The sequence below is a fragment of the Pantherophis guttatus genome, chromosome 1, assembly GCF_059756535.1.
Source record: "Pantherophis guttatus breed Tessera chromosome 1, ASM5975653v1, whole genome shotgun sequence".
Classification (NCBI taxonomy): Eukaryota; Metazoa; Chordata; class Lepidosauria; order Squamata; family Colubridae; genus Pantherophis; species Pantherophis guttatus.
The window spans coordinates 90,114,555-90,139,181 of record NC_142063.1 but is presented as its reverse complement, the minus strand read 5'-3'; the positions used below and the strand labels follow the sequence as shown (position 1 = coordinate 90,139,181).

The 24,627-nt window shown below is 37.2% G+C and overlaps 1 protein-coding gene across 2 annotated transcripts in view; it reads right to left on the bottom strand.

Annotated features, from left to right (window-relative positions):
* The window catches only part of LUZP2 (leucine zipper protein 2), a 394,955-nt gene that overhangs the window by 186,325 nt on the left and 184,003 nt on the right, over positions 1-24,627 (bottom strand). For both annotated transcript variants that reach the window (XM_034417240.3, XM_034417241.3), the window contains exons 2-4: positions 11,081-11,198; positions 9,597-9,667; positions 1,835-1,916 (exon numbers count right to left, since the gene is read on the bottom strand). In XM_034417240.3, the coding sequence (XP_034273131.2) occupies positions 1,835-1,916; positions 9,597-9,667; positions 11,081-11,198 (271 nt within the window). The remainder of the gene's footprint in view (positions 1-1,834; positions 1,917-9,596; positions 9,668-11,080; positions 11,199-24,627) is intronic.

Here is a 24,627-nt window from a genome sequence, read left to right as displayed (position 1 = left end):
CTTGGGGTGTTTATATCAAACTTATTGCCCACATAAGGAGGGAGGCTGACAACCCTTGCACTGTGTGTGCTGATATTTTTATAGATAACACCCTCAAGATATTAGTCTTAAACGCCATGGGAGAGAGGCGTTTGTTTTTTAGTTTTTCCTCCTTCTCCTAATTGTAGTTTTAAATAATGACACTTGCAGTGATCCAAACCACATTTGTAATTTTCATTCAATGCAACTTCATAGCTCTCTACTCAGAAATAGCCCACTGAGACCAATGGATCTTATTTTTTAGATAAACTGGTATAGCATATTATTGTAATCAGGGGTGAAATCCAGCAGGTTCTAACAGGTTATGGAGAACCGGTAGTGGAAATTTTGAGTAGTTCGGAGAAAATACCACCTCTGGCTGGCCCCAGTGGGATGGGAATGGAGATTTTGCAATATTCTTCCCCCAGGAGTGGGGAGGGAATGGGGATTTTGCAATATCCTTCCCCTGCCATGCCCACCAAGCACCCCCACAGAACCGGTAGGGAAAAATTTTGGATTTCACCCCTGATTATAATGCTGTTTGTGCAATGTGCTGTATTCAGATGGATGGATGGATGGATGGATGGATGGATGGATAGATAGATAGATAGATAGATAGATAGATAGATAGATAGATAGATAGACAGACAGACAGACAGACAGACAGACAGACAGACAGACAGACAGATAAATGATAGATAGATATACTGTGAGAAGTAATGTGTATACTCACCCTGCATACCTATATGTTACAACCTATTTACAATTAGATCTGCGGCAAAGGCTGCATTGTATAAAGATCTCCATTCCAAAGCAGAGTTTACTAGCCCCATGATCTTTCATCAAGTAGGACAGCTAAAATGAATGCTTCTAATTTAATCTGTGAGTCAATTATATGATCCTTCTGCCACCATGTGGGTCATCCTGAACCCATGAAATACAGATAAAGAATCCTAATTGCATAATTTATGGGGAGTTTTTTTCTTCTTTTTCTGAATTGATTATGGGGTTTTAATGTAGAGTGCTCCCTCTAAAACACATAGTCTTCAATTATGTGCTTCCTAAATGTGTTTCCTGTATGCTCAAAATGTGCTGTGTCATCTTGCCTAATGAATATGGAAACAGATTGTATTATTGTTAATTGTGTAAGACCCAACAGTCTTGCTTTTGCAAGCATAATACCATTCTGTCAAACCAATGACAAGTTTGAGAACAAAGTTTCTTAAACATGCCCAAACATATAAACATGCACCAAAGCACACAAAGCATGCCTTAGGATATTTTTGACATAGTGATATATGCTACTCATTTTAGGGCATCTCCCATTGATGGAAGTTGGGTGATCTAAATATATAATGAACACATAAATAAATACATAGGAGATTCTCAAATGAGTCCTCTTTTGGAATTACCAAAGAATTGGTTTGTTCCATTGGTTAGCTACTACAAGATATGCTTCATAAATGTATCCAATACTGTATTTACTCAAACGATATTCCCCAATTTATGTATATGTGTCTATTTAGATGTATGTATATTCATACATCTAAACACACACACACTTTCTACAATTAGTATAAATCAGCAGCTTTGTTCAGTGAGAATTTTGGTGTGTTCCTTTTTTTTTTTAAAGAAAACTATTACCAAGTGTTACCAGGTATCACACCCATTTTTGAATTGAATGGAAAGAAGTTGAAAATAGAAGAAACCTAAATTGTTAGGCTTGTCCATATCCATTTGTAAAGGTGTGCCTGAAGAATTTGAAAAGAACGGGACATGGAAACACTGATGAAAATAATAGAGGAAAGTCACTTACTGTGGCCTGCTGCTTTTCTGCCTTCTCAGTTGCCTCATTAAGCTGTTTTTGAAAGGTCTCCTGGAGCGATTTCATTTCTTCCCTAGTTTATTGAAGGAACAAAACACAAACTTCATCTCTATTGTCCATTAAGAAATAATGCCTTTGTTTTCTCTTATTTCATGACAAGGCACTTTTAATTACACCAAACCACTAGTGTTTCTGCTTTCCTGAAGTAGCTTACTAATAAAGCTAAATAAAACAACCAGTGCACACCAGTAAAATTCCTAAAGCAAAATTCAGAAATAGGAAATTGCCTGTCTTTGTAGCTACTCTGTAGCCTGGTGTGCAATATGTTGCCACTTGAATAATTCTGGCTGGTCAAAAGAAGTGCAATTGCTATAAGCAAAAAAACCTCTAAACAATGGTATGTTGAATCAGAATGAGATTATTGTAAATGGAAACCATTCTGATTTTCTTTTAAAACAAATGAGCAAAAATGCTTGTTAAATGTTAAGTGTAATTATTAGTATTCTTGTTTCCAAAATAAGTCCCCTGGTTACAAAATTATGTTCAGAAACAATCACTAGAAAAAGATAGAGTCACACAATCTTGAATTCTTAGAGTAACAAAGGCAGATCTTAAGCTTCATTAGTGTCAGGAAATGATGTGGTTTTTCTATGAGTCAAATCATATGCCGATTGAGTTTCTATTGCAGAGATCAGATTGGTCAGACTTGTTTCCAAAGACACATCCACTATAAAGCTACTTCTGCTGACTGACAGCTGTCTGTAATTTGGCAGTTCGAATCTCACCAGGCTCAAGGTTGACTCAGCCTTCCATCTCTCTGAGGTGGGTAAAATGAGAGCCCAGATTGTTGGGAGCAATATACTGACTCTATAAACTGCTTAGAGAGGGCAGTAAAGCACTATGAAGTGGTCTATAAGTCTAAGTGCTATTGCTATCATACATAACCAAGCTTCTGTTCCTATTAAATGCACTGGCTAAGACGCTGAGCTTGTTGATCGAAAAGTCGGCAGTTCAGCGGTTCGAATCCCTAGCGCCACATAACCGGCTGAACTCCCGTTACTTGTCCCAGCTTTTGCCAACCTAGCAGTTCAAAAGCACGTAAAAAATGCAAGTAGAAAAATAGGGACCACCTTTGGTGGGAAAGTAACAGCATTCTGTGCACCTTTGGCACTTAGTCATGCTGGCCACATGACCACGGAAACGTCTTTGGACAGCGTTGGCTCTTCAGCTTCGAAACAGAGATGAGCACTGCTCCTTAGAGTTGGGAACGACTAGCACATATGTGTGAGGGGAACCTTTACCTTATGTTTCCAATAGCTTACACAGCATTCATTTAGTGAATGTTTATTTCCTACTGAAATATCTGCACCAAAAGGATTCTAATGTACTGTAAGATGTAATAGTGTTATCATATTTGGACTTCCTAAAAGAATGTACAATGGTATTTATATTTGTATTCTAGTTTTCTTGGTAATACAAGGTGCCATATATAGCATGGGGGAATCCCTTTCATTTTATTTCAACAATCTTAGGAGAGGTGGATGAAAGCTGGTAAAGAATGTCCTATCCAAATTTACTTAATATACTCATAGCCAAGAGAGTTCTTCATTTTTCATTCACCCTGCTCGAAATCCAACATTTTATGCAAATGAACAGAAACCTATTCCTACTCACAGACCCATATATAATCATGCATACATATTCCCCTCCTAAATCTTCTTCACTGGCTATCCCTACAATAATAAATAGAGAGCTGGAGCTTAGAAGGCAATGAAAAAAGAAAACTGGATGCTAAATTGGATGTCAAAGGAAAAAAAAAAAGTGGATTCCTGAGCAGGGAAGGCTTTGCCTTTCTGGAAACAGGAAGAAAAGAGCTAGAACCTGGGCTGACAGTCAGGTCTATTATCGGGTTGACAGAATGAAAATGGGTTGCCGATAACAAAAGTTGAAGTTTTGTAGAAGTTTCTCAAAACAAACAGAATTAGCTCAATAATACCCCTAAGAACTGGGTGTTTTCTCCAAGAAGCGTCACTAAAAAACTAGTCTCTAGGAGAACTGTGCTAAGTTTCAGTTGAATGATGCTTTAAGCATAGCAGCCTCTCAAAGCTTCTTCACAAAGTGAATGAGATCCTCTCACATCTGATATGTGACCATGATGATCCATTTCAGTTTGTTTTGGAGCCTTTCTCAATCTTCTCCTGAGGGATTTACATTAGCAAAGAAGGCAGAGAGGCCTTTTATCTAGTGCTGGCATAAATGTACTTAGATCTTCCAGTCTGGATGGCTTCAGCAAATGCTCCTGCAAACCCTGCAGGGCATGGTCCATGCTTCTTAAGGTACCATCTCACCCTAATGGGACTGGCCCACACCACCCATGCTGGCAGAGGGGGCATGCTGAGGATTCCATCAGCAAAGGAATTTCAGCTGGCAGGTTCCAAGGAGCCTTCTCTGACATGACTTCTGTCCTCTGGAACATCTTACTCTCTGAAGTGAGATTGGCTCCCACCCTCCTGATGTTTTGAAAGCTACTTAAGACCTGGCTATGCCAGAGGGGTTGAAGGCCCAATGGGGGAGCTTCATACTGGAGGTGGTTGATTAATTAAAATCTAATCCCATCTCCCCACCTGCTATGTCTCTAACTCCCACCTTTTTCTGATTTTAATGGTTTGTAATTGTCAATGATTTTATCTACTGTGTGCATTACTGTTGATTTTAGTGTCTTTTTTGTTTTAGAGTCATTGGATATAACTCTAAATAAATTTTCTAAAGAAATAAAAAACTCAGCCTGACCTATGCTTGGAAAAAAGCATAAAGTGGAAAAACAAAAGCCTATTTCTTAGAAACTCTTGGAGGCAGGGTAATCAGTGATGAAAATAGGTTAAACAAGAACACGCAAATGTGAAAATCTTCCACTGACTGATGATCCTCATCTTACATACATCTGTAGTATTTTCTTGGGCAATGGTATTCATCAGGTTTACATCAGCCAATGGATGGCATTAGAACCCAGATGCAAAACTATCAAGAATCAGAGATTAGGTGAAGGTAGTCCCTCATTAATTACAATAATTGGGACCAGCAAGTCTCTCCTTAAGCAATACAGTCATAAAGTGAGAAGTCATGTGACCTCACTGACTTACGGCAGCAATTGCAGCAGTTCCAGTTGCGATTGTCAGGTAAATCCTGCGAGATTGCAGAATCTCACAGTCATGTGATCACCATTTGCACCCTCCTGCTGGCTTCCCCATTGATTTTCTCATCAGGAGCTGGCAGATCAGGTCACAAACTCTAATCATGTGACCATGGGCTGTTGTGATTGGTTTAATTGTGAGCCAGTTGCCAAGTGATAAATCATATGAACATGCCTCTGTAACTACACTGCAACAGCTGCAACTACAAGGTCTAGTTGAAAATCTTTATTGGGCATCACTGAAAGGTCAAATGGTCATTGAATAAAGCTACCTGTAGAGAAGGGTCCTCAACCCCCCAGGTTGTGGTCTGTGGCCTATTGGGAATTGGGCCATGCAAGCAGCAGAGGAGCACACAAAGTTCTTTTTGCCCAAACAGAGACCACACATGCACCTTCTCTCCTATCTCCATCATTGTTGTGAATCCATGGAGCCAGAAAGGTTAGGAACTGCTGCTGTAGAGATTTAATTTCCACCATGTCTTAATATTTTAATACAGAAATGCTGCAAAGGAATCAAAATTCTGATAAGAAGAGAACAGTGGTGGGTTTCTACCAGAGGTGGATTTCAGCAGGTTCTGACCAGTTCTGGAGAACCGGTAGTGGAAATTTTGAGTAGTTCAGAGAACCGGTAGTAAAAATTCTGACTGGCCCCAGCCCCATCTATTCTCTGCCTCCCAAGTCCCAGCTGATCAGGAGGAAATGGGGATTTTACAGTATCCTTCCCCTGAGGTAAGATGGGAATGGAGATTTTACAGTATCCTTCCCCTCCCATGCCCACCAAGCCATGCCCACCAAGCCATGCCACGCCCAAGCCACACCCACAGAACCGGTAGTAAAAAATTTTGAAACCCACCACTGGTTTCTACCGGTTCGCCCCGGTTCGGGTGAACTGGTAGTAGCAGTGGCGGGAGGCTCCGCCCACCCACCCAGATGTCATCACTGATGTTCTGCACATGTGCAGAAGTGCAGCAGGCAAGCAAAGCAAGTGCACGTGCACTCCCGATTCTGAACCGGTAGCAAAGGTAAGTGGAACCGACTACTGGAACAGAACATTTTGAATGGAAGAGCTACATATTAAATATAAAAGCTATCATGTACACGGCCAATTAGGTTCAATTAAATAATTTCAGAGAGCTAGTTTTTTTCAGTAAATAAAGTGGCGAAGCTTTTTTAGTTGTTTCAGAAAATATATTACAGGGTAGACAAGATAATACATTAGGGCTCAGATCTCTATCTGATAGGTTCCTTCATGCTGATGGATTTATTGTTAGGTTGTTTAACTATCAAACAGGAACTGGAAATGCATGTGGATCGTTCTTTGCATGGATTACAGGGCAATTTTGTGCCTTACTGTTTTGAATTGCTAGCCACATTTTAAAATATGTATCCTTTCAAGCACTAGATGACCTACAAGGACTAGATGATCTACAAGATCCCTTCCAACTCTGTTAATCTATAGATCAGTGTTGTTGTTTTTTCAAGCAAAATCCAGGAATTCTTTAGGGAAGTGCTTATATTGGCATTATTTGGTATATGATTGTCATTGCATTTGTTTGGAGAATCAGAAGATAAACTGGGAGGAATAGCCAATACTTTAGAAGAGACACTCAAATTAGTACTTTGTTGGAAGTCAGATAATTTCATAAATTTTAAATGGATTGAAAATCTTCCCTTATCAATCTTGACACTATTTGGAAAGTCTCTCTCTTTCTCTCTCTCCCTCTCTCTCTCTCTCTCTCTGTGTGTGTGTGTGTGTAGCATTTCTTTTGACTTGCCTCAGATGGAGGCAACTTCCTTGCTCTGGAGATTTCTTTTTTGTTTTGATATGTTTGATGCCTCAATAGTGACTGAAACTTGGTGTGCTCTTATTTTAAGATGAAATTGTAGAAGGACTCACATGTAATGGTCTCTGGGAATCAAATGGGGTCCCATATTTCATTTCTCACTCAAATGTGTCCTGACAACTCTGAAATGACACTTTTGCAAGTTTCAAAATGGCAAAATGGCAAACAGGATCTGTTTCTGAAGAATGTAATATCTCCAAAGCTTTGAAAGTAGATCTTGGAATTTATAATGTTTACCATTTTCCCCTTATCTAGTTAAATATGAGATGGTTTAATTTAGATGCTGTGCAAATTCAGATGATCTTGTAAAGGAGTGGGAGAACAAGATCCACTACTTAACAGAGAAATTCCATAAAGGTGGAAGTCTATATTGCACTACAAATTGCCTTCAGATACAGTTTCATTAGATGCTGTAATATAATGTAATAAATATTGTTTACAATTCTTCAAGGAGAATTTAAAACAGATAAATTTATTTCTCATACAAGGGTAAAGGCTTTTGTCCCTTTTCTCCTTTGCTGTTTCAATATTTATGTTATAAGCCTAAGCATAATCCTACTCCTAAATTGTATTTTTCTTGCATGCTTTGGGGCTATAAATATATCCAGGTAGTGACCCAAATTAGTTTTTGAAGTTGATACTACAATATTGCAATGGTAGTGAATGTAAATAGTTTGTAGCCAGCAGATTCCACTGTTGAAGTCCAGATACAGTATCTGGGCTGGAGAAGGTTGTACTGCACAACATTTTTTTCCCCAAAAAAGTTTTGCTTCCTAAAAAACTTTCGGTGATTATGATAGACCCCTTCAAACTTAACATAAATATACTTTTGGAATAACTATGATGTACAGTTGGAATCTTGAGAAATACAAAATTAACTTTTAATGAGAATAATGTATTCTATTGCATAATGTTTTCAACACAGAGCATTAATTCAACAGGACTAAAAGTGTTTTGCTGCTGATTTTCATGTGTAGTCAGTGTTTCAATGTTGTGTCTAACAGTGGTCAGTCAGCACTGATGGATTCCAGTTGCCCCGATACTATTTTTCCATTGGGGCAATATCCTATAAAACCTTTACCATATTCATCACTGATTGAATTTATAATTTTGAGGAGAAAGTTCACATGTGAATGTAGAAAAGAAATCTTCAGAAATGCAGACATTGTTGCATTTCTGAATGCATTTCTGCATACCATTTCATGGTATTCTATGTATGTTGTAAGAAGTTTGTCAACCAGCTGAATATAGTTTGGTGCTCTATAGTGGCCAAGAAAATTCTCAATGACATCCTTGAATGCTTTCCAGATTATTTTCTTTGACCTCCCTAACAGATCATTGAATCACTTGTCATTGATAATGTATTTGATCCGTGGACCAATAAAAATGCCTTCCTTAATCTTGGCATCAGTTATTCTTGGAAACACCTATCTCAAATAACAAAAACCTTCACCTTCTTTTTCATCACTTTCACAACATTTTTCATCAGTCCGACTTTTATGTGAAGTAGAGACAAAACTCTCTCCAATGGGTCAACAAGTGGTTCAGATGCCTGTTTTTCTGTCTTGGAACCAAACTCGTTCAGAGTAGCCATTTCTTTATAATGTAATGTGACTCTCTAGCACTACTGTCCTATCCACATATGTAACAGGAGTACCTGGTATATTCAAGCTGCATTCCAAGCAGCAGAGCCATTACTTTTAGATCTTCACAGATATTCTATTTGTATTTGGTCTACTGGATGTGCTTCAACAACAGTTCCATTATTCTCTATGTGTTTCTTTCATGTATGCAGAATAGCCAGCAGGTACTGAAAGGTGTATTTTGCCATGTATAAAAACGGATTAGCCAAAAATCTATAAGACACACCCCAAAGTATTCATAGAAGGTGTGAAGTGCAATGAGCCTGGTCTTACTAACTCTTTTCTGTATTAATTGCTTTGAGTCAATGTCTACATATGACTCTCACCATTAGAAATTAAAAAAAACAACAACACTACTTCATTTTGGAGCTTATATGTTGAGTAGGTAAGCATGGTCTATGGATATTCCTGAATTGAAAGATATTTAGAAATTATAAACATGTAGTTGTGATATATTCATTTGGATTTCTTAATAAAAGAAACAGGGTCCTTACTGGGCTCCTCTAAATCCTATGTCTTATTATAAAATATGGACATTTGCTCTTGATTTCCTGCACATTGGTTCATTCTGACCTTTGGCATCTATCAGCTTTAAACGTTTGAGAAGAACCACTGTAGATTTTATCTGCCAGACAGTGTAAAATTTTCCATCACTGGGAAATTGCCATAAAATAAACCCGAAGATATGCACTCGAATAAAGTTTCTGATTAGCTTTAACAAATTCAGAGTTGAAGTGTCTTTTTGTGGTAGAACTTTGCATGCAAAATGAAAATATTTTTTTTCCCAAATGGAATAGAGTATATCATAGAAGTAACTTCCCATGCAGAAAATTGGTTCAACAAAAAGATTCTGATCTTGCTCTTTCTTGTTAACTTTACTACTTGCAAGAGGTTTTCCCCCCTTTTAACTTCAAAACATGAAACTAGTGTTTCAGATCAGATTGTTGATTTTTATGATCCATTTCTTATGTGAATGTCTTGGTTTGCTGACTGATTTAACAAGGAAAGAATTCATCATTGTTTTCTGTTTATATGAGAAAATATAATAGTTAGGGCAAATAAATGCTGAATCATACCTTTGTTTTTGGCCTAATTCCAAGAGTTTCTGTACATCGCTTTTCGCTGATGCCTCATCATTTTTCAAAGACTGACAACAAAAGAAAGAATCCAGGTGTTACCAAGAAGCTCTCTTAAAATTTTCACCTCTAAAATTATTCATTGTGACTTTTTGTATTAAAGGCTATATGTGAAAAGTACAGTAGATTTATGACAGAAAAGACAGTAAGAATGATACAACTTTGTTCTTCTATTGCCAAGATTTAACAACACCCTCAAACAAGTTGGGTGGTTCATAAGGCAGAAGTTGATTTAACATGAACCAGAACATGAAATTCATCCAAATATCAGTATACACCAGTGGTGGGTTGCCCCCGGTTTGGATCGGTTCTATAGAACCGGTAGTAAAACTGGCGGGAGGCTCCGCCCATTGACCCAGATATCATAAGTGATCTGCGCATGCGCAAAAGAGGCGCAGGCATGATGCGAACTGGTAGTAAAGGTAAGTAGAACCCACCCCTGGTATACACAATATAATTGTAAACTACCCAGAGTAATTAACTGAGATGGGTAGCTCCAGAAATTGAATAAATAAATTAGGCAGAAGTTTAGTTGTTATCATCATGCTTGGGTGGAGCTAATCATGGTTTGCCAGCCTAATATTATGATACACTTTTTTTTCCCCAGACTAAAATTATGTTGTACTTTCTAACCACACTACCAGTTGGATTTAAGATAGAAAATAAGACCTTGGTTCTTCAACTCATATGCCTTTCTTTTTTCACAGAGCAGGCTATTAAGAATGAAAAATGAAATATTAAAAGTAAAAAATATTATCTTCGGCTTCCTGTCTTCTCCATTTCTTTGACTTTCATTCATCACTGAACCACAAATGTAGGAAGGGCCACATAAGTCTTCTCCAAGTGATCAATTCTTGGCTAGAAGTTTAATTGGTAAGAAGGACTGGGAATTGAGCATACCACGTTTAGGAGTTTTTTAAAAAATGCTGCTGGTGTTCAGAAAGGAACGATAATTAGAAAAGACAACAGAAGGATCAAAGTCCTTTTACCTTCTAAATCTTGAAACCTTCTACTATTATTATATTAATACTCACTTTAAAAGATTACATAATTCTATAGAAGGGTTAAAAAGGGGCTCTGATGTGAATGAATAGGCAAGCTCCCATTCAAAATTCTTTTCTCCTCTGTCTCTTGTGGAGAGGGGTCTGAAGGGGGGTAAGTAAGTCATGCTTGCTTGAATATGATCAAAAAACATTTCATAAGTCCATCCAAGAATATAGAATTATAGATCATAAAGGCATTTCTACCGACACTTCAGAAGAACCCCACAGTGAAGAGGAAAGTCAGGAAAAACAATTGTATCTTTGTCCACATCCCATGTTCACATTTTACCCTCATGTGAGCCAAATAAATAATATCACAGAGCTAATATCAAATGAATTTTACAGTTATGGTAGAAGATGAGGAAAGGCATAAATTCTGACCTGAAGGTTTACTTTAATTCCCTCAAGCTCTTTGGATGTCTTCGACAGCTGGCGAAGTATGTTGCTTCTTTCCTTAAAGACTTCTTTAAGTTGTCTTTCCAGCTCTTCATAGCCCTGTCTAACACATTAAAAAACAGCAGTGAGATTGTCTCAAAATAACTAAGCAGCACAAATATAACTGGAATTACACCTTGGTTTGATTACTGCAGCACTCAGTTCTTTACTGACCAAAAAAAAAAATGATTATTTGTTATTTTTGTTTTTAGCCCATGATCTAATCATCAACAGCCAAATTCTCATGTATTTGGACAGCAGCCTTATTATCTGTTAGGCTTTTGTAATATACCATTTTCATCAAAAATCTGCTTATTCTAACCAGTATCTGTGAGGCACTATTTTAAATTCGACAAATGTTACCTTTTGGGGTGACTTTAATATTGAAAAGAAAGAAATGAAGAAAAATAAATATTGGGAAAAATATTCAGCTCAGCTGTTTTATGTACTCTTTGCCGTTCAATATTACTATTCTTTTGCTGTTTTATATACACATTTTCCGAGTCTATCCTTTTTTTTTTCTACAAAAGAAATCAATAGCAAAGATACATTCAAAGCCAGGAAAATTAACACAATTTAGTTCTGAGTTTGAAATCAATATCCAGGACAGAAAAATAGGGATGATGATGGATGATGATGACGATGATGATGATGGTGGTGATGATAATGATTTAATAGTTTGAGGGGAAAAGCCAGCACAAAGGGGGAATGAATTATTAAAATATCCTTTGTGCTGCAGAATTGAAAGCTATTTCCTCTGAACGTAATTGAATGATATTGCTGCAATTATAAGAAAGAAATAAGTGTCAAACAATGCACTCTTTTTGTGGATTCCAAAGCATCAGTGATAAAATATGAAGTAACCAGAGAGTAGAGGAAAACTTGCATGCTGATGTAATCTGGAAAGGCAATAAATTAGTCCTTCTGTCATCAAAGCTGAAGCAGACAATAAATTCTGAACTAGTGACAAGAAAAAAAAAAGAACTTATTACCTCCAATCTAAAGTTGCTTATTCATGAATTAATAAACTTAAGTAATGATGTGACTAGTGAATTTCAATCTTATCACACTCCTAGCCTTGAATGTATTTTTTTGCTATTAAATGGACACAAAGTTTACTTCACTTGTGAACTATAAGAAAACTATCTTTCAATCACTGTTCTTGCATTATTCCATGATTTTACAACTGCTAATTTGTTATACATATGTTATAATAAAACAGACAAGAAGTTCATCAACACATATAAGAGATTTTCTCTGTATGTGCAGCTTAATATTTTAAACTTGTATAAAGCACTATAGTAACCACAGGAATGTCTATGGAGATTCTCAGTATCAGTCATCCAGGTCATGGTTGTCCCAAAGATGCTTTTTCAAGAGGACTTTCTTGCTTTTCTTTGAAAACATTTCACTTCTCATCCAAGAAGCTTCTTCAGCTCTGATTGGATGGTGGAGAATGGAAGGATTAAAATTCTTTGCCTCTTGAAAAAGCACCTGTGGGATAGCAACAGGAATAAAATAACATTTGCTGCTAAATGCATTTCTTTAGCAATAAAAACAACTATGTTAATAAGTAACATGACATTCATCTGTGAAAAGGAGTTTGTACAAGTAATATAATCTGTGGCCATGTATATTCCTGGAAATATCCTTGTGCTGGAAGGAGAGGTGGAGCAAAATTTTGGAAGTAACATCGGATTTCTTGGACCTCAGACAATGCTGAATGCATTGAACCAGGTAATTAAATCAGATCTTATGTTCAGTGTCCTATCATCTGTCACTCTCCAGGTCTAGACTTTCTCTCAGACGTCAGCCTTTACTGCACCATAGAAATGCTCAGAGTTCATTCTGATTCTTTACTAAGTTTACTATTTAAAGAATTCTTGTTAGAATATGAATGACCTCAGAGTTCTGATCTGGTAACCAAAGACTTGGTAATTCAAGTGGAAGCTGTATATATATTGGGGCAGTATAAATCAATTGTGGTTCAATTCCAATTTGAGTTTCAAAGAGGCATGAGTCAGTTTGAATTTATGATTTGAAAATCAAGAGTCAATTGATCTGATCTGAATCACTACAAGATTTGAGTTGAAAAAGATTTATCCATATGCAGCTGTTTCATTTTTTTGCAGAATAGGATGAAAATAGCAGGGAGAATAAACTTTAAGAGGAGTTCATTGTCATGGTTGATGCCAAGTTTCCACTGAATATTTTCAAAGGGTTTTGTTCAATAATTTTTTAGTATAGTCATTCTGCAAAGAGATAGTAAAAATGTTCTTTTTCTGTTTGCCTTCCTGGGATTTGGGAAATAATGAAAAATAAAATTGATATGTTCTTGTAGGGTGGTGTAGTTTGCTATTTCTGATCACTGCCCTTTCTGCCATGTCAAGCAGGATTGGTATAATTGGTTGGGAAGTTTGGTCTCTTATGAGATGAGTCCTTATCACCATTTTAGCAGGGTGTCAACCTTAACAAATCGCATTGGTAAAGCTTGACTTCTTCTGAAACAAGGAATTGGAAGAACAATTGTTGACTTGCCCTTCGGGGGCATTATAGCTTTGCTGTCTCTGTTCATCGGGGTTCCATAGATGCCAAGAAACCTGCCATAGCTGATTGGTAAGCTTGGCCTCTCCTGTAGAGGGATTTCCTTTCCAGGATTCAGTTGTGTCAGGTTTTGGACAGACAATAATATTCTGTGTTTGTTAATTAACCCAAGAAGCAGAATCAGTTTTACAGAGAAAGATACTATGTCATATTGTAGATAAAGAAGCTACCAGAGAAGAATTGGCATCTGTAGCCTTTCCTTCCTCTATTTTTACTGTAAGCATTTAAACCAGTGCTTGTGATTGTTAGCATAGCACTCATCCACTCATTGTTAAGTCTGCCCCAGTTATGAAGAATTGAGTAGAGTTTGACCCAAGAGCTTATCTGGGCAACATTCAAAGTGCTGAGAACTAAGTTAAACCATGTTATTAATTGTATTAGTAGATCAATATGGAAGCAGCAGTGTCTATGGTGTACGTATCAAAATGGTCAAGGTAGCAAAAAAGCCCATCCTGCCTGTTTTCTCTCTCACATTCACACATACACATATGCATTCTCTCTCACATTCACACATACACATATGCATTCACACATACACATATTATCTTCAAGATCACCTGCTGCTACCGACGGCCTCCCATCCACCTGTGCGCTCCCACAGAGAGGGCCTCCTCGGGGTGCCATCAGCCAAACAATGTAGGCTGGTGACCCCCAGGGGGAGGGCCTTCTCTGTGGGGGCACCTACCCTCTGGAATCAGCTGCCCCCAGAGATAAGGAGAATCCAAGACCTCGGTGCCTTCCGCCGTGCCCTTCTTTTTCCAGCAAGCCGGTCTGGCCTAACACTTTTTAAAATGTTTTTAATTGTCTGTTATTGTTTTTAATCATGGGGCCAAATTTATATATATCTTTTTAATTGTATTTTAATGTTTGTAGTTTATGTTTTTACTTGGCTGTTCACCGCCCTGAGTCCTCAGGGAGAAGGGCGGTATACAAATTTAAAAATAAATAAATAAATAAATAAATAAATAAATAAATAAATAAATATGCACACTAGACATGCTGCATCAAGTATAACATTCCATTAGCACAAGAGCTAATAAATCTTAAGGCTTAATGTGGCCTACATTAAGGAAATTGAGGGCCGAGAGAGTGATTGAAGTTCAAAGCAGTCCTAGCACTAATATTAGCCCCACCCCCACTCCCATTCCAAACCTCTGGAGGCAAAGCATTTCATATGATGATAAAATTGACCAGATACTTATCAATAATAAAGACCATCACATCATTCAAAATCTTCCTTGTGCACTCTCAATATATGGAGGTAGCATTATAATACTGTGTATTGTCTTTAGCAAGCTTAACAGCAACAGAAAAACCACCAGATCTATGATCCATTTCAAATTTCTACAAAGATTTTCAGAGACCTCTGACTCAACTTAAGTGTTCCTACTCTTATTCAAACATTTGCTTTGGAATGATTCTTCCAGAGTTTTGTCGATGCAAAATGTCTCTTTTGTAGCTGTTCGCAAACCTTATTTCATTTCATTTCATTTATATCCCCAGATAAATGTAGCTAAAATAATACTGTATCCTTCAACTAGCATAAAAGCAACAAGCAAACTACCAGCTTTTTTTTTTTAATGGTATCCATTGGTAAACATTAAACAGCCACCAGAAAGGGATATGATTTTTTTCTACAGCAAAACTTCACAGCTGGCTGTTTCCATCACAACACTAGTTCTTGTTTATGCCTCAGAGAGCATCAGTAATAAACCATTAAAATCCTTGATACTGTGAGACTCCATGCCATTTTCCTAGTATGTAACCCGTAAAAAATGCTTATAAATGATTGTCTGAGTTTCAGTAAACACAAGAAGATCTTTCTGAACTTTTTTTTTTGCACTTCTTCTTACATGTTCCTTGGTATAAGTACCTATACAGGTCTACTGTAAAAAACCTTTGCTAGCATCTATTAGTCATTTTAGTGGTTTTTTTATTCAACTGATTTCAATAGTTTCCTGTTTCTATGATATATCTTTTCCTCATACTATCCATGGAACTTGGGATTGTGTGAAAGCTTATCAGAGGTTCTTCAGGGCGATCAGATCAGCTTTCATGAATTACTTGTCCACATTATTGATCTTAGTATGCCATGTTCAATTGCACTAGAAATAGAAAAGTCCTATTTGTATTAAGCAGTACATGCCTACAGATACAATGTATCGTAATAAATGATAGGTGGGCTACAGCAGGAGAAAGCCAGACACAAAGGCCAATATCATCCTTTTTGTCTTCCAAACAACAGATTAGGAAAAAGGTAGAGATCTTCACTAGACAGAGATTTCTTTACTAGCATTTTGCAAGGAACATTTGCAAAAGAAGTTTTGAAATCAAGTCAAGAATTGTTGAAATTAATCTGAGAGCTTCAAGTTACTCACTCTTAGATATGGGGCCATTTGCAAGAAGGGGTAGTGGTACAAAAAAAACAAAAAACCCTTCAAAATTGTGGACACACTTGGAAGGAGTGGGGGTTTGAGCATGAGTCCACATGATCAAAACCCCACTGTTGTTTTGAAACCCCTTTCCCATTTCTAATCATATACAGCCTGATGTACGGAGATAGTTAATGGCAATTTTGTGAAATATTCTCAGCAGAGGTGGTATTCAGCAGGTACTGACCAGTTCTGGAGAACCAGTAGCAGAAATTCTGAGTAGTTCGGAGAACCGGTAAATACCACCTCTGACTGGCCCAGCCCCCATCTATTCTCTGTCTCCCAAGTCCTAGCTGATCGGGAAGAAATGGGGATTTTGCAATAACCTTCCCCTGGAGTGGGGTAGGAATGGAGATTTTACAGTATCCTTCCCCTGCTACGCCCACCAAGCCATACCCACCAAGCCATGCCATACCATGCCACGCCCACCAAACCACGCCCACAGAACCGGTAGTAAAAAAAAAATTGAATCCCACCACTGATTCTCAGAGTTTCAGAGGTGCACAATGGGTAGTTTAGAATTTTTCCTAAGCAGCAATCCTTGGAAATATTTTCAAATATCAGAATCTTGTGGATTCAGAGGACTCTCATTCAGTACCTAATAGGTTCCCTAATTATGGACTTTGGAAAACATTATGATGAAATGGCCACTAAGAAGCAAAGATTAAAATTAATATTGAACAAGCCTAGAAGATTCTTAGGAAATGAAAAGATAGTCAAACTATTTGTGGTACATAAAAGAGGAAGGTATTTATTCTGACATAAATTTCATGATTCATATCATCAAATGAATAGAAAAGAATGCATGTGAACTGCTGATTGTTTAGATTAGAGAAATGAAAATTGAAACTAAAATATTAAACTAACCCAAATTGGAATCTTGTAGTTAATTCATTGGAACATATATCTATCAAAGCACAGGTGTATGAGTAAACCAAAATAGCCAACAGTGGCCAGATGTAGAATATATAAGGAATTTCTAATTAAAACCGCTTCAAATTTGAAATACCCTAATCTCAGGAATGCTATGAAAGAGCTCAATTTGAGTTAGAGAATCTCTTGTCTTTGGCTTGGAGTATTACCCATTATCTCTCAGACCATCTTGTTTCACATTCAGAACTGCTGTTTAGAACTCAAAATGGGACAATTTGGACCCCAGGTGAGATATTTTGAATTTGAAATAATTAAAATTCAAAATGTTGCATATATTCCTGGACAGAAATGTAAAGTCCTACCCACAACCGAAAAGGAGGATAAATAAAATTTATTAAAGAAGGAAGATAACGCTGTATCTGACACCTCATGACAGGGGGGAAAGAATAGGGAAGCATTCTACTTATAGGTAGAAAATGTTCTAGTACAGAAACCCTAAGAATATCAGTCTTTGATTTGGAAAAAGTAGGGAACAAAGCAAGAAATTTTTCCTTTATTTTAGTAGTTAATGGAATAAAATATGCAAAAAGTCAACTTTTCTGAAGCTGCATCTTCAAAGCAAATACTGAAATTGATAGAAAATGAAATGAGGGCTTGCAAATTAAAATATTGTTTAGAGTCCCAACACAAACTACCACAGACGCTTATGATATTGAAAAGACCTTTGTATCATGGAAGGACAATTTACCAAATGCTACTTTATATTCCGATACATGTTTGAAACCAAAGTGGTCAAAATTCAGAACAATTCTACTTTGTTTTCTTTGTACCTGAAATGACAAGACACTCAAACATTGTCTTCATTTGTGCTTTTAATAGCATTATTCCTCATGTTTCCAGTGATGCAGACATGAATCATTGGGTGAACTTAAGAACTATAGTTTTCTTTCTGGAACAAGGTCAAACTGCATGCCAACGTTTATTAGCATAACATTTTCTACATTTTTTTTTTAAAATGTGACTCATTGTTCTGAAATCAAATTCCAGGGAAAGGAACTATCTGAAATAGTAGATGCAGCAAATATATATGGTTCTAGCTTTAAGATTTCACTATGGTGGTTGAAAAGCTGAAGGAAGGGGAAAACCAAATGTGTGTGAGATAGAGGAGTGAATAGAAGATTGGAGAAAGGAACAGATTTAATATAAGACAATTGCATACGTTTATATCACATTTATTATAATTGTCCTCTCAAATCCCTTTAGATATCAATATGTGTTCAATACACTTCCCTATGAACATGTAAAATTTAACTCTACAGTTAGCTGGGTATTGTGTAGATTTTATATTACAATAATGATTGAGAGGACAGCAGTAAAATGATTTTCAAAATAACCTCTTATGTAGAGATTTTACCTTATATAGAATCATGTAAGCACAATCAGTAAAATTGAGCTTGAATTTCATGTGTGGTATATTAGCCAAATGTCCTCAAATTGACCAATATGTTCCTTATCATTAAAAGGGAATTTAGCATATGCAATGCCAATGACAAAGGCTAAAATCAATATAACCATTTTATATATTACTGAAGAGCATTATGTGAAAGTCTTAATTGACCAAAACCATGTTTTGAGGAATGGGACAGGGACAGAAGATAATACCTATGAGATCATCTGATGATGATCATAAAATATGGGAGTTTGAGATTTGATATGCAAGTGGACTCGGTTGGATCAACCTTATTAAAATTCCAATCAAAAGACACATACCTGGCTATTTCAAAAAGCCTTTGGGGACTGAAAAAATGGTTGATTTCCACCTTTAAGCAGATGATTGTACAGCAAGTGTTATTCCTTTGTGAGATTAATGGAACATTATTGGTATTACTTGTTTTTGACCATGGTATTTATTGCTTTAATATATTTCTCTTCATTTACTGGAGTGAATGCCACTTAAGATTCATCTGCTATTGAAGTATCCTATAACAGTAAATTAAGATTTTTTTTAAAAAAATGGCACAGTGTATGAATCAAGAAATGGAATAGATATGTTTGGTGTGAGATTAAGAGAAATGGCGGAAATGTAATAGATCTGAACGAAGCTAATCTGTTCTTGTGGAGTAGAATTAATGAATTCACACAGGAATGCAAAGATGGAGACTTAATTTTGAATGAAATGGCTTATGGTGATCAGAGGGAGCCAGAAGCAATCTGCTACTAATGCTCGAGTCCAGTGATATGAGCAAGAGATCACTCTGAGAGGCCCTCAGAAACCTTGGATGTTAATGTTGTCCAAGGAACACTTGTGGTAATTTTACTTGTGCAACTGGATGCTAATGCTAGCTTCAAATGAGTAAGAGTGACCTGAGACAGCCATGTCCAACCTTCAGGTAGCCATAATGTCCAGCAGTGCAACTGAGAGATCCTTCTCTGAGATTGTGAAAGCGCCATGTGGAACAATAGGAACCAGATGATATGAGCAGGAAGACGCCTTCCATCATTAGCCAAAGTACTTGCTCTAGAAAGCAAGGGTAGTTCTGCAACGAAGTCATGTTGATAAGCAATAGCACTTAGACTTATATGCTGTTTCACAGTACTTTAAAGCACTCTCTGGGCAGTTTACAATGTGAGCTCATTGCCCCCAACAATCTGGACCCTCATTTTATTGACCTCGGAAGGCTGGAAAGCTGAGTCAACCTTGAGCCCTGTCAGGATCAAACTCCTGGCAATGGGCAGAGTCAGCCTGCAATACTGCATTCTAACCACTGCATCACCATGACTTGCTGCGCTATGTTAATAAATGTACTTTACACATATGTCAAAAGTAATCTGCTATTCTGTGCAGGTGTAAAAGTTAATCAAAGCCAAAACTGCAGATGCGCAAAAACATTTATGTTTTTCAAGTTGTGGTCCCTGAGTTGCAGATACACAAAACCACAAATGATGAGACAGCAAATAATGAAGACCACATTATTCTAGTGATATTTGACTGTTCTTTATCATTTGGCGTGCATGAGGCATAATACAAGATTATACAAGGAAGCAAAATAGGTTTTGACAAAAATGGAAAGGTGACAGAGATAAGGAAGGCATATGTCTGTGTGGGATCAATTTGTTCAATATAGTGATAATCAGGGATTTACTGTATTCAAAAAAACAAAACCCAAGCTATTTATATAATGGGAGTGTGGGTAGGTGTGTATGTGTGTAGGTACAGCAAGAATGCATCAAAGTACACTATGATTAACAATTGGAAGCAAGATGTAAAAGCGTTTATTTAATTGTTGGAAAGGACACTTATTTATTTATTGCTTAAGACGTTGGTCTTCCTAACCTTTTCTTATTGTGTTCAAATGATGGCCAATGAGCCTTTCCCTTTTTTTCTCTTGCCCATAGTGATAAGGGAAGTCATTGGGGATTTCATGGAGTATATAGGTCCGTGATGGCGAACCTATGGTACGCAGGCCAGAGGTGGCATGCAGCGCCCTCTCTGATGGCACGTGAGCCATCACCCCAGTTCAGCTCCACTGCACATGTGTGCTCAGTGGAGTGGCTCCCACCAGCCAGCTGGTCTTCGGGTCTCTGCCGTGCATGCTCAGGGGCGCTGCGTGTGCGTGGAGGTGCACACGGATGCATGGAGCGTGGGGTGCATGTCAGTGGTGGGTTGCCCCCAGTTCACACTGGTTCTATAGAACCGGTAGTAAAACCAGCAGGAGGCTTCACCCACCGACCTCGACGTCATCAGAATGCTTCTGTGCATGCGCGGAAGAGTATGCATGAGAGCAAAGCAAGCACACTTGCATGGCCCCATTGTGAACCGGTAGTAAAGGTAAGTAGAAACAACCCCTGGTGCATGTGCATGCATTGCATTTGGGGGATTTGGTTGCGTGCGCACTTTGGGTACTCGGTCCGGAAATGGTTAGCCATCACTGATATCGGCCCATCGTATTCTTAATTTGTGAGCCCGTTTCTTTATGCTGCCTCTTTTTCTTTTTCTTTTTTTCCATCATCCATCCCGGGTGGTTTTTCTCCTTGGCACTAGGTCTGACTAACACAGCTCTTCTTCATCACTACAGCTGGTCAGTGGCAGCAACTGAGATTATACATTCTCAGCTTCCCGGAAAAAGCTAAATAGGCTGAGGTAAAGCTATATCCAAACTTGGGGAAAAGAAGTAAATGCTAGCATTTGCATTTCAGTCCTCCACAGCCATTCCATTATGAATTTAAGTGACATTCAACATGATAGTTAAGAGTTGGGATAGTTGCAGCCTCATTACCATTATAAAATCCTTTTCTCTGTGTTCTCTCATTGCTCTCTCTCAGGTATTAGCATTTGAATCCAGTGTTGAATATATTTATTTCTTGCATACTAAAAATAGAATGGGAACCCAGAAAAAAAAAAAAGGTTGTTTGAACTTAAGGGAAAAAGAAAAATTGGTCTTTTCAATCTCATCTATATACATTTGTTTAGTGCATGCATTAGCTTAGCATTAAAACATACACATCTTTAAATACCTGGTTGAGACAATTAAGACTCATTTGGTTGTATACTTTATCACCTAATGACTTCTAATACAGAAGAACTAGAATAATTACTTTAGAGTGTCAGGGACACTCTAAATCCATGGTTTATTGCTGGTAAATCACTGGAAGAGAAGGCAATCTTTTAATATTACCAAGAGATTATAAATTTTAGTTTTTAATTACTCTTTCCTAAGCAATATTATTCCGTGGAGCTCTTGGTGCTCTTTGAGCCCTTTTGTTTGCTTGCGGATATTTCATTACCCAACTAGATAACTTCATCAGTGTTAGTGAATGTGGGGTTTGCTTTCTATTTATATACAATAGGACTCCAGGGATTTCACATTTCAACCCTGAGCTATGTACAGTATATTCTCTTCTGTTGGTACAATATTGTTCTTTCCAACAGAAGAGAATAAATGTGACTCAGAGTTGAACTGTGGAGTCTTTGGTGCTCTCTGAGGTTGGTTGGTTGCCTGCAGACATTTAATTACTCAACTAGCTAACATCACCAATGAGCCTTACTGTAACATCACTGAGGATATTTACCTAGTTAGATAATGAAATGACTGCAAGCAAACAACCAAGCTCAGAGAGAACCCAAAACTCTACAATATTGTTCTTTCTTTCTTTTATAATTAATAGAACAGTTCCTTATCATGCAGATAGTCTGCATCAATTAGCAGTATTTATGATGCTGGATCTATAGTATTTATAATTATTAAAGAAGCTCCTAAATAATTTAAACAATAAGAACAAGGTGTTGTAAATCAGGACAAAAAGAAAAACTTTTACTCAGTGTTGAGAAGCTGCATTATAAAAGTAAGCAAGAAATCCACAAAGCTGCTGCGCAGATATAAATCTTCCATAGCAACACACTGGAATTCTTAGTGATGATTTCTTTCTAGTTCTCTGCAGGATCTTCTGAAATCTGATTCAGTCCATACCAGGTAGGACTGATAAAGGTTCCCTATCAGGGATGAAATGCTCCCGTTTTGGACCAGATCACCTGATCTGGTAGCGATGGTGGTGGGTGGTTCAAGAACCGGTAGCAAAAATCCCTGCCCCCCCCCCTTGCCCAGCTGAGCCGCACGATCATCAGAGGCTTTTTTTTTTACTTTTAAAAGCATTTTTTCTTCAGCTGAAGAATCTTTTTAAAATGCTTTTAAAAGGCTCTGATGATCCCAGCTGAGTTGCCTGATTGTCAGAGGCCTTTTTTTCCTTTTAAAAGCAAAAAAAAAAAAAAAAAAGCTTTTAAAAGAAAACAAGTGCCTCTGATGATCAGGCAACTCAGCTGGGATCGTCAGAGCCTTTTAAAAGCATTTTTTAACAACCTTTTCAGCCAAAGAGGTTGTAGAAAAAAATGCTTTTAAAAGTTAAAAAAAAAAGTTGGCCACACCCACCCAGTCACATTACCCTCCCTCCCCACCAAGCCATGTAGAACTGGTAGTAACAAATTTTACATTTCACCACTGTACCATACCATCTAGTGCTGATAAAGGTGGCAAAGAGGTATTGCATTACCTTTATGGTATTGCCAAGGCTGTTGAAATCCTGATGGGAAGAGTATAAAGCTAAGGTTTTGTCTTTATCTTCTTTCAGAGAGAACTCATCAGTTTTGGAGTCCAGAAATCAGGTGATCCTATTGTAGTTTAGTTGTGTGACATTAGGGGGTATGGACTAAGAGGCAAATAATACATTAAAATGTCTGGATATTCTCAGTCATCCAGATCATGGTTGTCCCAAAAGTGCTTTTTCAAAAGGAAATAGGACTTTGTTTTTCCTAGAAGACATTTTGCTTCTCATCCAAGAAACATCCTTTGTGGATGAGAAGAGTAACATCTTCAAAGAAAAACAAAGTCCAGTTGCCTTTTGAAAATGCACCTTTGGGACAATATATTCAAATATGTACTATAAGAACATAGCTTATACAGAATGTTTCTAAGAATCCAAGTAGGCTAAAAGGTTGATTATCAATGTGAGTTATATAAATTACTATAATTCTATGTAAATTTGCCTTGAAGACTTCAAAGTGCTAAATGTTAAAGAGGCTTAAATGCTAATACATTATCGCTGCTGGGATAAAGGGATTTCAGCTGTACCCCAGAGAAAGGTATTATTGATTGCTTTCCATTGCTGTCTCTGGTCTGGAAAATGTTGTATGAGAGTCAGTCTTGTAAGTTTCAGCACTTTGTATATTAAAAGTAAGTAATAAATTTTAAGACAAAGTTTAGAAAACTGTCTTATTCATTCCCCCGCCTGAAACCAAAACAGTAACAACAAAAACATATTTTCTGTTTCAATGCAATTTAGAAGTCCATTATTCTCATGAACTGATGTATATTCCCTAGAAAGACTATGTAAGAAAGCATGTTTCACATTCATGTGGCCTCAACTTAATACTTGGCACCACCAATTAAAAGGGGTCATTTTCAGGGTAGAACCAGGCTTTGTACTGGGATATTGAAATTAGGGAGTCATGGTAAGAGTATCTCTGAAGAACCTACTAGGAATAAGATGCAAACAAACACACACAAGAGGACATCTACAATAATAACGGAGAAGTTCACATCAAGTATGCTTATGAAGAAACCTTCTATTAATGTATAATTAAATCTTTAAAATATATTCATAGTGAGCTTTAAGCACATTTAATCATATATATTTTAAATGGCCTGACTTTAAGTGTTATAATGAATTAATATTAGGTTCCTTGTTACCAAGAGTAGTGGTAACAGAAATCATTTATCTAATTCCCTAAATTAGCTCCATTGTGGACCATTGATTTATGTCATAAATGCCTGCTGCAGTATTCCTTAAAAAGTATATTGCATTAATTTAGTCAACCACTAAAAATTAATATTATTAATGCACATTTCTGCCATGTATTAAAATTCTAGACTGTTTTGATAAAATCAATTGTTAGTGAACTGAGCCATTAGATGTATTCTAATAAAATACAGGGGGGGGGGGTGAATGAAATTATGGGGAAAAGTTTCCTTTTCACAGAGAAGCATGACTTTTCAAACCCTTTTCCTCCAGTCTGAGCCACGGAAACAGAAG